This window comes from Rhea pennata, chromosome 1 (assembly GCF_028389875.1).
Source record: "Rhea pennata isolate bPtePen1 chromosome 1, bPtePen1.pri, whole genome shotgun sequence".
Classification (NCBI taxonomy): Eukaryota; Metazoa; Chordata; class Aves; order Rheiformes; family Rheidae; genus Rhea; species Rhea pennata.
Window position 1 is genome coordinate 174703961 of NC_084663.1, and position 17583 is coordinate 174721543.

Sequence of the window (17583 nt, forward strand, 5' to 3'; positions counted from 1 at the left end):
ACCTGTTTTAGTACGTTATGTTGGAGCTCTTAAGAAGTTCAGAAGGGCTCTTAGGGCAGACCGTGACCTGGAATGAGCCGTCGCAGCCGCTTGGCGTCGAGGGAGCTGCGGCACTCCGTGCGGGCTGAGATGCGCCGGCCGCGCGGGCGCTGCTCAGCCAGCGCCGCGCCGCGGGGCAGCGTGCGGAGACCCAAGTCCCTCGTGAGCGCTCACCACGCGCGGGAAGGCAGCAGAGTACAGCTGCAGCCTCTCACGTGAGGCCGGCAGGATTAGCCGCGCGTATAACAGTCTTCACGCTTTGGCTCAAACTTTCCAGCAAGTAACTCCCACCTCGGTTTCCACAGCGGGGATGAAGCTGTCTGCCATCCAACCTGCACGTGCCTGGTGGCTCGGTACTCCAGGCACCCCTGCCTCGTGAATTTTGCTTTTGTTACCTTAATTGATTGATAGGAGCAACAAAACTGAGCGCTTCTTTTGAAGGAAAGGTTGTAGATTATGACAGTGAAATAAAAGAACAAAAATAAAATACAGACAGTTACATGCAGGTTAAAAATGATGAAGAAAGGATATAACTGTTACTTTATTTTAGAAATGGAAGGACTTGGCTTCTGTAGAGGAGTAGAGTTTAGACAAAAACTGCAATTTTAAATTTTTAACTGAGTCATAATCTTTTTCATTCAAATTTTGACTGGTAGAAATGCAATATCATATATACTAGAAAATATTTAACCAGAATATGAAAAATATTTTATAATGAACTTCTGCCCTCATGTTAAAGAGGGTATTCCCCTGCTACAATACCAACTGGTTAATTAAAGTGCTATGAATGTATTACCAATGCTTAACCCATTTGTTAGGATTTGTTCTTTTTTGATATATTTGGCTGCCTTAAGAGATTTGGAAAACTATAAATCAACAATTCTATTTTTCTGAAGTAAAAAGAAGCAAGCTATCTGGCAAATATAAGGATTTTAACTTGTGCAGTGGTGCAAGTTTATTTATTTATTATTTCATCTTGAACTCAAAATCTTCATTAACTGAAAATGAATGGTGGATAAGGGCAGTGATTTTGATGGAGCTGGTGGCAGAGCAGCAATTAATGTATACTTGAAGAAGTAGTAGTCTTACGTATGGTCTGAGGCAACTCTAATTACTTGTAATAGAGATTTTTTTCTACTTGTCTGATAATGAAAGGAGAAAGAGAGGAGGAATGCAGAGTGACCAAGCCATACTCTAATGAAGGAGGCTTTGTTTGATCTTAAGCTAAAAAAAGAGGAGAAAAACTACTGTTAGTAATTTAAGAAAAAGTGATTGTGCTTCTCAGTTCTTCTTCAGTTGCATATGTATTTAAAAATCAAGGTGTCCTTTGACACCTTTTCTGATTTCTGCTTTCAGGAAGAATGATTTGCCTCCTTTCAGGCAAGTGATTTGTTATGTAGATTTATATGCAGATTGTACCTGTTTCCTGGGCTTCATATTTTTAAGGTCTCCATTTCCAGTATCAAGGTTTACAAATAAATTCAGATAGTGGTATCCAACATGGCAAAAAGCTCCTCTGGAAATGTGAATGGGGAGGAAAAAAAAAAAAAAGAAAGAAAGAAAAGACCATATATTACAGAAATTACACCAGTAAGTTTGCAAGTCATTTAAATATGTCTATATGTAGCTAGGTGAACTACAGGTTCATTTACCAGATTTCTCAAGAACTACTCCTTCTGCGTGGGCATGCAGAGCTGAAAAAGCAGTAGAGGCACTGTTAGCTGTGTGGGGGAGAAAGTGGAATAGCAGATAGTCAGCATCTTTTCTCTACTGTTGCACGGCAAGACTATTTAGAGGCAGAAGAGGTCAAAGACATGGAAAGAAAGCTTAATCGGTGCATGAAATCTGAGGGCTGTTACTCACATCAGGGGTTTGTATCCATACAATTAGTGCTATAGCTGTCAGGCTCCAGATGTTGGCTGGAATGAAGAACCTTAAAAAGTCATCTAAGTCTCTCAGATCTTCTTCAAAAGTTTGGTGTAGATTTACTTAAGTGACAGGAACTTGAAGTAAAGTTTATAAAAGGATCATCTTTATGCTGAAATGAGTTTCAGGAAGGATAATAAGACTGATTTTCAATATGAAAGAATCTTCTGCAATGATATACTGCAACAAATTATTATGTTTTGACTTGAAGAAAAGGAACAGTAAGAGGTCTTAATTGCATTTCACAGACTCATAATAAAATATCGTATAGATTTGGAAAGAAAACATTTTTTTAATTTAGAAAAAGATAGTAACCTGTGAAAATGAAGGAAGATTAATTAAAAGAAAAGTAAAATCTTACTTTGATTGATAGAGGTTATGCAGAGCACACACAAAATATTCACTGCCTCAGGTACTGCAAGGAAGCTCAGCAGTTAGGAGAGAAAGTGTTTTGTTTTGTTTTATCTATCACTCAGTAATCATGATTTGGTGATTTTGAATTTGTTAGGGGAAAAAAAAACCCAAATGTTGTAATGTTTAATAGTGATAGATATGTGGTCTCTTTCTCCCTTTTGTAACAGCTCAAGGCCACTATCCTCTTACTATGAGGATCTATGAGACTTTCCAGTCTGCACTTAATATATAATTATGTTGGGAAAAGGAGTGAGAGGAGGAATGAGAAAGCAAAGAGCAAGGAATAATTAGCTGGAGAAAGAAAAAAGGATTTTTTCCCCCATTGAGATAAGGAGAGGAACGATTGTTCTCTCCAGTTTAAGGAGTGTGTGTAAGGGGTTGGGAACCTTCGCTCTGTGTGAGCAGATGCATTGCCCTTCCATGGGTTGTGGCAGACTTGGACTGTGAAAAAGCAACCTGGAGGGCTGAGGTGCAAAGACTGTGTATAATCCTCTCAGGCTGCAGGCTACAAGGTGCACAAAATGTTAGAGGTGCCTCTAGGGGCACCCATGCTTGTCATGAGTCCGTAAGTAGTTCAGAGGCCAGGTAAAGACTTTATGTAATTTATGTCTTCAGAATAAGATGGACATCAAAAAAGCAGAAAGCAGACATCATTATGTTGTGAGAAGATAGGTTCATCCTGATAATATTTGCTTCCCTTGGAGGGGGGAGGGAGGAGAGAAAGAGGGGAAATGGAGTGCTGGCCTGTCTTGGGTGGAAGCTGGCCATGGATATGATAGATACCAAATACTCAGCTGGTGTCTGGGCTTCCTGATCCAGAAGGCACTCCAGGATGCCTTCTAATTCACATAGTTAAATAATATTTATGAGTCAGTGTATTGGTAAGATGTCCCACTTGTGTCTCTCCCAGCACAGCAAATCTAGACCAGGTTAAAGCCCTTGCAACCTTAAAGACATCAGCAAAGTTAATCACAGCATTCAGACTAGAGAGTGACACTTCAAGCCTAGGTGAACTAGCCATAACTGGAGGAGGAAATGAAGGGAGAGGAATCTGGTACAAGGAAAAACTGAAAAGTTAGCGAGAAAATCATTTGCAGTTTAAAAGAACTAACACTTAACTGGTTTGACTTTTCTCACCTATATTATATGATAATTTTCCATTATAATGGTGCCACCTTTTCCTTCTGATATTTTTTATCCCATTGTCTCTTTTTTTTTTCTTCTGAATAGTGTCTCATTTGAAACAAAATCATTAACCTTTTTCCTAGCTCTGAATATAGGCTGGTTGTGGACATTGCGGAAAGTGTTTTTATAATAAAGTCACTTATAAATACTTATAATTAATACCTGTTGTAACTATGGATTTTAACTGTTTAAATAAAGAAGCAGTTCTTATTTGCTCACAGACAGGATTTGAAGAAGGATTACCTCTAAAATATCAGCCATTAATTATCAAAATCTAAAAGAATGCATGAACTAGTTATCTCCTTCTACAAATAAAGTCAGGTGTCTTGAAAGCTGTTGAAATGAGATCTGACATTCTTACATTAAAAAACCTTAAAAGAGCAATATGAATAAGTTAATATATGAAACATCAAGCATAGTCAATTCTACAAACGTGCTATTTTACTAAAGGATTGACTGGGAATTTTGCATAAGTTAAGCAAGACAGTTGCTAACAAGTCCTTTGATTGAAATGCCATTTTCTGTCAATAATAGCACTATTTCCATCAGGGCTAGCTTTTGTTTTATCTCTCAGAATAGTTGCTGTAGAGAGTGAAGCTCCCTGTTAATAGCACAGGCCTGGCACTCTTCTAGGAAATGTGTTTATTGGAATATTGTATTGTATTAAGTTTTCACAAGAATGTTATAAATGTTTTCATAAGTAGATGTAAGTAGATTAAAACAAAGCTTTCAATAAAAAGATGAATGTTTTGTTATGTTGTTTAGGGACAATTTATAACCTTTCTTTTAACATTGTGAAATGATAGCATTGCAATATTGCATGTTTCCACCCATATAAAAGAAAAATATATCTTTTCTGTCTCGATACAGAATAGAATCAAAATTTTAAATATTTACATTTCCTGCAAAGGATATTTTATGTTATTTTAATATTTATTTTTTCCAAAGTTTGACTATCAATCATGGCAATCTCACATTGCAAAACTCATTTAATTACTCATCAGTGAAAAAATATTTAATTTATTGGAAGCTGGGAGAACTGGAGGGAGAAAATGAAGCCATAACTGATAGAAGAACATAAGATAGAAAATGTATGGGGAGGAAATGGAAATACTAGTGAAGAACAATCAAAAACTTATTTTTAAGATGATATAAATTCGAAAAAAGAGGAGAAAGAGGAAAAATCTGAAGTTCTTATTTAGAACACTGTAGAAGTTAAAATGTGGGAACTCAAGAGTAGAAATAAAGAATTTACAGTAATACTAAAAAAAAAAAAAAAAAAGTTCCATTGGTTCACTTCATAGAGCAAACTTGCTTCATTAATAGCAATAATAAACTTCTGTAAAAATGGGGGAAGACTGAAGGGAGGATGAAGGGATTGCCATGAATTTAACTGAATTCAGTGACAAATTCAAAAAAGAAAGTCAAGATTTTTTGAAAAATCCTGTAAATTTTCTGTAACTATTTTTTTCAAAAAAGCATAAATAAAAAGTTTTAAAATGATTGAATAAATTTGAACCAAATATTCCAGGAGGGAGTTAATTCTTTACTTTTGTTAGATTCTCTCCAATGATATTAGAGAGAGCCTATGTTCGTAGCTTAGATTGGTTATCTAGCTTCTAAAAGGTGTTAGATAAGAAAAAATTCCAACTTAAATGAAAGTATTTTGACATGAACCAAAACAGTAATCTTATTTTACATGTTTTATTAGTAACCTGGAAAAATATCAACCTGAACACACTCTTCCTTCTCTACTTTTTCAGTCTAGCTACTAAACAAGAAAATACTATTTTTCTTCGTAGCGATAATGTTCGGTATATCACAGTGGTCCCTTCATGCTGGAGGGGAAAGGCTGCAGTCTCTTCAAGGCAGGAAGGAGGCGGGGGAAGTTGCCCTTCCAGTGTTTTGAATGTTTTGAACACTGTTCAAACCATTTGTCTAAGATTACATGACAAACTACTAGCTAATATTACTATAATGCCTTGCCACTGCCTTAGCTAGAAATCCATTCTCCTTTCTGTCATTTCAGCCCGTATGTAACTTAATTATAGCTTGTTTGTAGATTGCCAGAAGTATGGTATGTATTTTGCTGACAGATGTGAAGGCAAATCAAAGCTGTGCATGAGACGTCAAAGATTCTTGTTATCAGAAGATGAATATCACAAAAAATAAAAGAGAAATGGAGAGTAATGTAAATGAATGATAGTCCTCCATTAATGAACCTCCATTAATGTAATAACTAAAACCATTTTTTTTGTTGGTCTTTTCTAATGTCATTTTTAGTATTTCATTTTCTAGTACTCAATATTTACTATTTTCTTAAGGTAGGAAGCATGTTAACCTATGGAAGAAATTCATTTTTATTTTGGATATTGAAGCTGATAATATTCCTAAGATGTTCTGTGCACAGACACACAAAACAACAGTGGAACCACGCGTATTTCTAGTAGGCACACAGATGACCTAGTGTTTGAATTTCACCTTGTGGGGTCCAGGGAATAAATTATGTTACAAGTAATTTGGCCCCCAAATTAGCTTTTAGAGGAATCAACAATTTAAGTTATACATTATGCAGATTTATCTATAGAACAGGAACAGTGACTTTATCATATGCACTGAACTATGTTTAAAAATATTTATTTTTTATATAGAAAAGCAATTTTTGAGTAAACAATTATTCATCTCAGGGCTTAATTAATGTGATTTAAAAGTCCTATTTGATATTTTGAATATATTTTTTTAATTGGTCATAATTACCTATACATGCATTTAATAAACTCGTACAACTGTTACTTGCTGACTGAAGCTTTTTAACTAAATCCTGTATTAGCAAGCTACTGGCTGAATGTAAATTATTGATTGTGCAAATAGAGCACTTAAAACGAAAAAGATATAACTTCTGAAAAGGATAAATAACAAAATTTCTATCTCCACTTGCTCAGAAGTTAAATAAAAGTTAGATAAAAGCTAATTACATGCTGGTTTTCAGGATTATTTACTGTGCCTTCAGGTTTTATTTTTTGAGTAGGAATTTATAAAGTGTTAAATATACTGATGAATTTGAGGATGGAAAGCATTGTTTATAAGTGACATGCAGGAAAGAACAGAATTTATGGCATACAGACTAGTGACTCAAGAACAAAATAACCTAATCTCACCTCACTTGTATAAGCCTAGTATAAATTCAGTCAGAATACTTCCACTTTTTTTGACCTAAAGAGAGCAGCATGTTTGGCATAATCAAGAAGAGGCATATTCAATATGTTGCCTGGTGAAATGTAAACTGGCTTAGAGTCTATATCCTAAATTCTGATATAACAAACAATATAAACACATTCAGACCTGCTCATTCTCGTTATTTTCCTTTCTCCGAGTTGCTGCTGTTGTCACTTCTAAATTCCCTGGAGGAAGTGAAAAAATATGTCTATTTTTCCCTACCAATTTTGTTTATTAGGCATCACTTTCTCTCCTGTAAATTACTTGCCATTCTAATTCTTCAGCAATAACACTGAAGAAGTCTATGCAGGGCTACAATAAAATTGAGTGAGAAAAAAAAAAAGAGAAGAAAAGAGAAAGATACCCACTATCCATACCAATGAGCTTAGCTCTGTCATTACAGTTTTATGTGAAAATATTTCTTGATCATTCAGAAACATATGAAAATAAACACGGATTTCTGCTCACCATGGTTGGCACCATGGATGGGAACCAGCCGCAAAGGATGGGAACGCAGGAGATTATGTCACATGTAGAATGAATACATTTCTTTTATTCTTTAGGAAGAGTTTGTGTGAGATATTTTGCTTATACTACTACTATGAATTAAAAAAATTGATTATAACAGAATGAAGGAAGTGTTGCTTTCTAAATTACTGATGATAATTGTTTCTGTTGTGGAACTGTGGTTAATAAAGTTATGCCAATCCAATTTGCTATAGTTTCTACCCAGTACAGATGGTTCAGGCCAACATATATTGTAACATTACTAACCTAGAAATTGCAATACTGAATAACTTAAAATATTGATGATTTTTCAGAATCTTTTTTAATTCTATGCAAGTGAAGTTAATGTGTGTCATAATTTTACAGAGATTCAACTCACTTATCTTTTTACCTCCACCCGCGGTCTATACTGTGCTATATGTAGGAATTATTAATTTACTGGAATGAATTTCCCTTTAAAAATTATCTGTAGGCCATCCTCAACTATGCAGGCTTCCAACCTGGCATCCACTGGCAGGCTGCCACTTCAGTGGAGTGCTGGGAAACCTAGGAATGACTGCGGCTGGGAGATGGACCAGCCTCCTCCTTTCCTCTGATGACTCTCCTACAATAATGTAGCAGAGTACTTGGAACAACTTTGAACAAAAACTAGTCCAAAAATAAATAATTGTTCCATAGCAAATACTATTTTTAAACAATATTACAGTCTACCAAGACACAAACAAAAACAATAAAGACTTTTTTTCTTTTTTAATATACCTATATTTAATTTTAATCACTGATTTTTAATCTTTATGCCCCTTTCAAACGTTTCCAGCATCAGAAGTGCAGATTGTGTTATCCTGTGGATCTGTTAATATCATTCTTAGAATATGGTTCTGACTGATTTGCAAACATAGCTAATGAAACTGCTGCTTTATTATTGTAAATTATCAAATTTTCTCATGCTTTCCTTAATATTTCTCTTTCAATAGAATATACATAAACTGATTTGAATCAACTAATAATATAATTTGATATACTGGCATTAAAATATGTCCTTTGGTACTCTGATGATCTTCTATTGATTTAATAAGCTGTTTTGTATATATCTAGTTGAGTGAAATAACTTGATCAGCTTGATTATAGATGAAATACTTCATTTTCATCATCATAAGATGTGCAAAAAATCAGAGTTTTCATCTGAAACAATCTCATTACATATTTGTAAAAGAAGGGGGTAATGTCTGTGTCATGCATTATCTGGAAGCACATAATTTCCTAGTGCTAGTGCTTACTGACACATTTCCTTATTTTAGTAAGGGTTTTGAATCAAAAGCGCTCCAAATAACTTTGAACTAAGAAAATATGGCTGCATAATGAAAAAAAAAGCCTCTCATTTCTATATGATTTTTTCTATATGATCTTTTTTTTTCTGATTTCTGAAATCAGTAGTAGTCTAAATCACTTTGCATTAATTAGTTTTAGTTAAAATACAAGTCTGTAGTTTGTTATTGCAGACATATTCCCAGTTCATTGTCAGTTAAGTTGATTAGTTTTATTTCTTTCTCAAGTGATATAAAATGAATATGAATTTTGAAGAAGTGAACTAGATTATGCACTCCTTGAATCAGTGGAAAGATAGAATTGCTTTTTCCATTATTCTTTTATTTTGCGTATGCATATGATGAAACAATTACAGAAATAAATGGTTTGTTTAGTTCTGTAAAATAATTTTGCTCTAAAATGATAAAAAAGATGAAAAACTCATTCATAATAAAGGAATAGCTGTACAACTAGCATTAGCATGAATATACTGAATTTGTTTATTGCTCTTATATATGGGGTTAATCACTGCTTAACAAGATGAAAGAAATGCATTACTTCTATCTGTGCTGAAAGAGTGCTTCAGTGCTAAAGACTTACAACTTCAGTTGTTTCTTCAAGTATATTAAGATTTTTCCAACTTCTAGGGAGGAGACTAGGGGAAGGATGCACTGATTACCGCTAATGGCTTCTGGATGTCACGTATTATCAACATGGCATTTCTTTTGCGGTTGCAGACTGTCAGCAGCTGGCCACCCCTTGTCACCTCCCTGTGACATGGATTCGAGTAGCTCTGAGGAGTTCTACCAGGCTGTTCACCATGCTGAGCAAACCTTCAGGAAGATGGAGAGCTACCTGAAGCAACAGCAGCTCTGCGACGTTATCCTGATTGCAGGGAATCGCAAGATACCTGCGCATAGGTAGGACATAAATGCATGGTACTCAAACTATGACAGTAAATGTCCTGCATCTGCTTATTTCTTGAACAATACTTTCTGTAGTACCTTATACTACAGAATACCTACCTTATACTACCTTATACCTACTTTGCACTTGCTATAAGCATCACAGAGGTAGCTGGCTGCACACTTTTAAGGAAGAGCCTTTAAAGTTTTATAGATAGATAGATAGATAGATAGATAGATTTTAATAGTTGGTAGCACTCAACTAGTAAACTTTCTACTGTGAGTGTGCCAAGGTATTCTTCTTGTTGTAATGCTGTTCTTTTCTGAACAGAATAGAATTTCTAAAATGGGATGTTGTACAGCTACAGTGAACACAGCATCATTTTTAGCTCACAGTCATGTCATGCTGATGAGTGTCTCCTATGGAGTCTCTCAGACCAAAATACACTTAGAGTAAATTAATACTGAACATTAACTTCTCATGAATCATTATATGGAATGAATTGAAAAATATCTTTATTACTTTTAATTGTAATTATAACTATAAAAATATAATGAACAATGGCATTAACATTTGTAAAATTCTATAAGGTGATTAAAGCAGCTAGCATACATGGAGTGATGCTTGGGTCTGGATTATCATTAGAGTTTAAAATACTCATTTTTCATTGAGATCTTTATCTTAATTGTAGCCTTTGGCTTAATGGATGTAAATGAAAATCTGGTCCTAGAGCGACCACTAAGCGTCCACTTTTAAGTTCCTGTGCATTTGAACTCTATATAAGACTGCAAAGTGAGAATGCCTGTGCCCTGGTTTCTCTGCTGAGGCCCTGTGTCTAGGAAAAGGCAAGGGTTACCCCGTCAGGAAAGCCTAAACACAGCCAAAATATTTCGATATTAATAAATTCACTTTCTGGTGTGGAGGAGTACTGTAAGATCATCTTTGCAACTTCGACCTCACAGAGTTCTTTCTGTCCCAAATGAAGACAGAAAACTTCTGTTGTACAGAAAAGTTGCATATTCGATATTACAGCTCTCAGAATAAGAATGGAATGTGCAAGACTGAGAAGTCAAAGCCATCGTTAAAATACAAAAAAAAAAAAAAAAAAAAAAAGGGAAAAATAGGCAAGAAACATCATCAAAGTATTTAAGTCATCTCAGTAACTATAGTAAATAAGAAAATAACTCCACTTAACCAGCAATAACGTTAAGATGGACCTAGGTAGCTTGCAGCACTTATGAGACAGAAGCATAAAGTACATTTGGTTTCAGGTCAGTAATTGCAATAAACATAGGAAACTTCCACATCTTCCTTTGGCCTTTTTTTGTCTTAAGACTCTATTCCTACTCTCATGTCTTCTAAGAGCTACCACTTTCCCATCTCCTTCCTTCCTTGATAAACTCTGATTCCCAGAAGACAGTAAAGCCTCTTAATATTTTCTACTCACCAAGTTAATAACGGGCTCTACTCCTGTGCTCCAGTGCTTTGCCTTGTATAACATATTATGTGGCTGACACTCTGTTCATTCCTCATAATTATAATGTGATGCTGTTTTTATGTAAATCATCAAGATCTTTCCCTTATTAGTATAACAAGTACAAAAAGACTAGAACTTTAGTCTTTCAGTCCTTCTGAATTTGCTGGATTCCACAAGTGCAAAATTTGCCTTAAGATGTTGTCCATCCAGAAAAGAACTAGAGTGATAAAGACCTTCTGCTATTCTAAGGACTTCTAACTATGTCCAATTTAACATCCTTATACATTACTAAAATCAAAGCAGTGGAACTCTGTGTAAAAAATGGGAACTGGATTATTCTTTCCTGAAAGTTACTTGGTCTATAGTTACCTTTCTGTTTTTCAGACACAAATGAGGTGAAAAAAATGTTATACAATGCCTGAATTAACATCCTTAAACTAGACTGAAAAAATACATATTGGACACATGCAAATATTACACATTTGGTGTTGTTTACCTTATTTAATATGGATTACTTGAAATAACCCACTACATTTTTACCAATATAAATATTTTGGTAGACTGCATAGTTTGGAGGGAAGGTGAAGAGAAAACTGTCACTGCACATTTTTTTTTATTAGTTTAGCTTCTTCTCTCCACAATTTTCAAGACAGCTGTTCATATTTGTATTACAGCCTGCCAGTAGTAAATTTAATTTCACATTTGTCATTTCAATTCTACAGCATATCTAAATCCTCCTGGAGCTGGAAAAATATCTTAATAAGAAGATTGACCATGAAATAATAACCAAATCTTATTTAGATTTTGTAACAAATCTTCAGACATTTTTCCATTTGATATTTTACTTCTCTGTGATCTGCAGTCAAAGCATCAAATCTCAAAGAATTGGCAAAATTGTTGAATGATGTAGAATTGAAAAGATTACTTTGCATAGACTGATATTTTGTCTGACAAGAAAAAATCTTGTGAAGGGTGGTCTGAGTTTTGTGTTTCTTTACAGTGTTTACTCTGTGTTTTGTTAGACAGGTGTGACTGGGCAGCAGGAAAGAAGGTTTCTGGTTTAATCTTGCTTGTTTAATCCTAGAATATAATTTATGTTGAAAGAGATCTTCTGGAGTCTAATTCACTGTCCCCACTCAAAGCAAGATCAACTACAAAGTCAGATTCAATTCCACGGTTCGATCAAGTGTTCAGGGTCATACCCTCTTAGGTTTTGAATATTTGCACGTATGGAGGTTCCACAACTTCTCTTGGCAACCTGTTCCACTTTTTGACCATCCTCACTGTCCTCAATGACCCCACACATGGCTTCTAGAAAGATTTGCTCCATAATCTTTTTGGAGTCTTAGATCAGACTGACCAGTCTTTAGTTTCTCAGATCTTTCTCCTTGCCCTTCTTGAGGACAGACATGATATTTGTCTTTCTCCATCTTCAGAAATCTCCCCCATTGTCATGATCTTTCAAAGACAAGAGTGTTTTTTCAGTGATGTTGACCAGCTCTCTCAGATGCTCCTCTTGGAATACATCCAGTCTGGTCCCATGGACTTGCGTATACCCTATTAGCTTAAAGTGCTCCCTACCTATGTCTTCCTCTATTGCAGGTAGCACTTTGTCACCCTACTGATGCTGCCACTAGGTACAGGAACCTGGGAGGCCTGAAAGTGGACCTTGCTAAAAAATGGCTGAGAAAAAGAAGGCATTAAGTAGCTTCATCTTTTGTGAGTCCTTTGTCACTAGGTCCCTACTTCACTGACCACTGGCAAAAGTTTTCCTGAGTCTCCCTTTTGCTACCAGTATAATTATAGAAACCCTTCTTTCCCTTCATGTCTCCTTCTAGCTTCATTTGCTCCTGAGCTTTGGCTTTCCTAATTCCTAATTTCCTAACTCCTTTTCTGTGTGCTTGGGCAAAGTCTCTGTATTTCCACCAGATAGCCCATGCCTGCATCCACCTTCTGTGTACTTCCATTTTGCATTTTAGCTCAGTCAAGAGTCACTTCTGACATGCAGGGTTGTAAGCTGATGTTCATTTTACAAACTCTTCTCAGGATCTGCCATCTTAAGCTCTGTCATCTCATGGTCACTGCAGACAGGTTTGCCATCAGCTTTCACATTGCCCCTCCCCCCCTTCCATTTTTTGTGACCACCAGAGAGCCTCCTCTAGTTAACCTTTATGCAAAGTTGGCTAGATAACACTTATTTTATATTCTTAAGAACATATAAAGAATCTGCTTGAGGAGGAAATGTGATCAGTATTTGTAGAGTTTATAAATTCAGCAAGTTTGTGAGAAGTAGAATTTACACATTCCACGTATAATGTCTGTAAAATCTTGTCTCAAGTGAAATGAACCCTTATCAACAAAAATCCATTTAAAATTGTTTTGTTTCGATGAATTTAAAACATTTTGTAGACTATAGTTACAGATTAATAAAATAAAATTAATAAAAAGCACTCAAAAATATTGATTAAAAATCATGTTTTTTCACATATTTATTTTCTCTGCTTTTTAATAGAACAATTTAAGTATATGCAGTATTTATACACTACATTATAGTACAATTAAAAAAGTACTTTCAAAAAAGCAGTTCAAAACTTTCTACGTTCATTCTAAACAATTACTATGGTGAATTTAACAATAACATGAATGGAAGCAATATTTTTTCTTCCTTTTTCTCTGACTTAGAAAAATATCTAAACAAAATAGTAGTGTAAAAACTGAGAAAAGGAAAATATTTTATGTAATATGTAACATCAATGTTTCTATTTCTTTAAAAATAAAAATTCAGGTTAATGAAACACAAGTATGCTGCATCAAATGAAATGAAAGACATAAGGAGTTGATTTTCTACCATTGGTTCTTGTGCTTCTTCTTTTCAGTTAAAACTTCTCCAAATTTTATCTCTCTACCATTTCAGGTTTCATTTGCCCTTTCTTGCCTCTTCTCCAATCACCTCTCTTGGTCATGTCCATTAGATGATTTTTCAAATGATTTTTTTTTCTAGAGGGAAAAAAAAAACCTCTCTAGAGGCTTCTCTAGAGAAGAAGCTATTTCCATTGTATAAAATCTTCCAAACCTGATCCTTTCACAGCAAGTGTGCCAGGTAAGCTCTGGCCATAGCCTGAATGCTACCAAGGTGTTTGTTGTTATTATTATTCATTTTGGTTCTTTTTTACATTTGTACTTCTCACAAAAAGGGGAACAAGATCAGATTAGAAGATAGGTCATAAAACATAAGCATAAAACATAAGCAGGGAGCTCTAGTTCCCCACATGGAAGCACCACGCCAAACAGTCTTGCTTTTCTCTGTTTTGGTGACTGAAACAGCTTTAAAATTATAATATGCTTAACATTTTTGTTGGCTCTTGAACATAGCGATTATTTAATTTGATCCTCTAGGTTGGCAATATAATATTTCAAATGAAGGAACAGCAAGAGAATGTACAAACCAGCTAAATATATAATGATGAACAAGCAACTGAAAAGGTTACTGAGAAAGCAGGAAAGTAGGAAAACCTCTCTAACAGGCATTTCAGAAAAGTAAAGTAGTTAACACTTAAACAAGGGTTAAAACAAAAGAGCAAAACTCAATTTTTATTACACTAGATAAGTGATTGCTATAATATGCAGAGATAACAATCAGATGTAAAAAAGGTAATATACCATAAAGAGAGAAAAATGTTAAAATAATAATTTCCCTTTAGTAGCTAATTTTTATTCTCTTTAGTTAAGCTGTTAAGTCTCTCCTCATTTTAAAATATGTAGTAACAAGGACTTTGTAGTTTCTCTGTTTGCTCTGGTGATGCGTGTTATCCATGGTTCTCTCATTTTTATACCTCTCATTTAGAATATAAGCTCTTCAAGACAAGAAACGTATATTGTACCTTTATCGTGGCTGGAACAGAAGGATCTTAGGCACTGCACCAAAAAGAAAAAAAAAGAGAGAGGGAGAGAGCGGGATAGAGAGGAAGAGAGAGCGGGAGGACAGGAGAGAGAGAGAGATCTCCTTCCTCCATCCTTGTTATGTCAGCCAAATGCAGTTGTATGGAGATGTCTGAGATTGCAGCTGGTAGGTGTAAGCAGAATATAGTGAAAGCAATATATTTGAAACACAAAAGCACTGAGAAGTAAATGTTATTCCAAACTGTAATGACATAGTCAAAGCTCCGATTATTTTCAAGGTAAAAGAGAAAATTATTAATCAAGCAATAATTCCATGGCTCAACACTAAATTAAAACTACAATTTTGTCACAAATAAATAATTTGCATTTTTGAGATAAGGTAGATTACTTGCAAGGCATTGTTTTTAAATGCTGTACTCTGTAGCTGCTGAATAAGCTTCAAAAATACTGAAAAAAATCAATATGAAGGATAGACAGACTTTGGGGATTTGTATTGGAGAGTTCATTAAAACCTTCAGTCAGGACTGTGTAAATATTATCACCAACTTTAAACTCAGACTAAGGTTTAAGATATTGAATTTGTCTAGAATGGTGCACACAGGAATTCAATATTAGATGAAAAAGTAAGTATTATAAACATAGAATTTAATTGTTTAATTAAAACAAAAGACTCCTATATAACAGAGATTGAATGTTCAATAAAAAACAATAAAAATCCTGTAAAACTTATAGGAGGATATTTACATCCTGAAATTACAGTTCTGGCTTTTATTGCACTTGTTATTAAACAGTAAGAACTCAAGATTTGGGTAGAATGGGAAGTCACCAAGAAATCTGGATTCTTGAGTATAGCTGAGATTTTTGTGAGAAAGACAATTTCTTTAAATATTAAAGAAACATAGGCATTTGAGTTCTTCCTAATGTTCAAGATAAGATCTGTAACTCATATTGTGGATTAAAAGGGAGCACAGAAGGAATAATAAAAAACTATAGTTTACACATAAAAGTAGGAAATGTTTTAATATGGTTGCTATAAGTTTTCCACAGCGTTTGGGCAAAAACTAAAATTTGTATATTTCATCCTAAATACTTAAATAAATTCAACTGAGTTGAAATTCAATTTTTCAAACAGATATAGCCTAAGATCTAGCCTGAGATCTTTACTCCAAAAATCTTGAGTTAAGCTTCTGAATTAATTGAGTTAAGCTCATAATCCAGATAATATTGCAGATTGCAAATATGCTTAAATTAGCAATGCTATTTTTAATAGCATTGGATAAATAACATTGAGTTGGCCATACGGTACGTGCCAGGAAATAAAAATAGGTATACTAGAAAAGAAGACAGAGCTCTGAACTGCAGCGAAGTGAAGTTATAGGACAGGCACATTTTTTCCTAAAAATCATTATATGTGCTGACTGTTCAAGCATAAATTTAAATGGGATGTGCTGAAAAGGAGTTACAGAAATATTTCCAAGGGATAAAAACTGTTGATCAGGATAAAAATGCAAAGTTATTAAGACTGTGTACTAATGCTATTACTTTATAGAGTTGAAGCAAATGCAGAATGTGAAATAGGCTTTGAAAGCCAAAAGAAGTAGGCATAAGATGACTTAGAAAGACAGCAAAGAGCAATGTTAAATTGCTGAGTATCCCTGAGATGCCTTAGGGTATGCTGCCTGTCTTTCACCAGGTGGCCCAGAAAGGTGAAGGTTTTTCGTAAATTTGTGTCATATCTACCAGCTTAATGCTGACAAATTGGACGCTCTGAAATATATGAAATTGGCACTTGAGAACTATGTTTGGGCAACTGAGTCACTTCTCAAATGCAAATTGAATGGTTTTAAGAAAATAAGATTTAGGATGCTACATACTATAAAATGAAAGCCCAGCATTAGTAGGGAATACATTCACAGCCTTGCTGCTGGTTGAACCTGGGGACATGTAATTGCAGTAGCCTGGAGCTACTGGATTTGGCCTCCTTCCCTGACAAAATACTCCTAAAAGCACCTTTAAGCAGTAAGTTATTTTGATGACTTCACAGATCTGTCTCTCTGCTTTCCTGAAATTTAATCCTAACTTTCTGACATTTCTCTTGATAGCTCAAAGCGAAATTGGATGATTCCTTTTCCTGCCCTGCAAGCTTTTCTTCCTTTTCCTCTGGAGTCATATTGAATAAATAAAATCATTAAGCCCATAGGTAGAGAATCATATTTAATTCTGTTGTCTCTCTATCTTCCGTCAAGTAAGCTCTGTCTGAAGACATTTTTTTGTTGTTGTTTTCTGGAGAAAAATATTGAGCTCTGTTTCTTATTTGCATCAGATCTTCATCAGCTCTTGGCTTCATTGCTATGACATTTTTGCCTCTCTTACCAATTCCTAAATATTAAAAAATTTCTAGGATTCTTATTTCCTTCTTCTCTCAGTCTTGGTTCATCTCTGTAGTGGTTCAGAACTGTGTGAAGTTCAAAGACCTGGCTTCAAAACTAGATATCTTTAAAACTGACCCAAGGTCATGGCAAAGTGGTTTGGACAATGCACTTTGTTATCAAGGCTGGCAGCTGTGCTGTGTGTGTTACTTGTGGTCTGTGGGAGAAACCAAAGCTATGGTAGACATTGTGGGTTTGGTGCATGTGTAATGAAAACAATGATGTCAGATTAGTGTAGCAATCCTAAAAATAGCATGGCAACATACGTGATGTAAAGAG

The 17583-nt window shown here is 34.9% G+C and overlaps 1 protein-coding gene across 2 annotated transcripts in view; it reads left to right on the forward strand.

Moving 5' to 3' along the window:
* Window positions 1–17583, forward strand: part of KLHL1 (kelch like family member 1) — a 243290-nt gene that overhangs the window by 55666 nt on the left and 170041 nt on the right. The window contains exon 2 of one of the 2 annotated variants that reach the window (XM_062576137.1): window positions 9330–9512. The exons of the other annotated variant lie outside the window; for it this stretch is intronic. Coding sequence (XP_062432121.1) covers window positions 9330–9512 — 183 coding nt within the window. The remainder of the gene's footprint in view (window positions 1–9329; window positions 9513–17583) is intronic. 2 annotated transcript variants of the gene reach the window in all.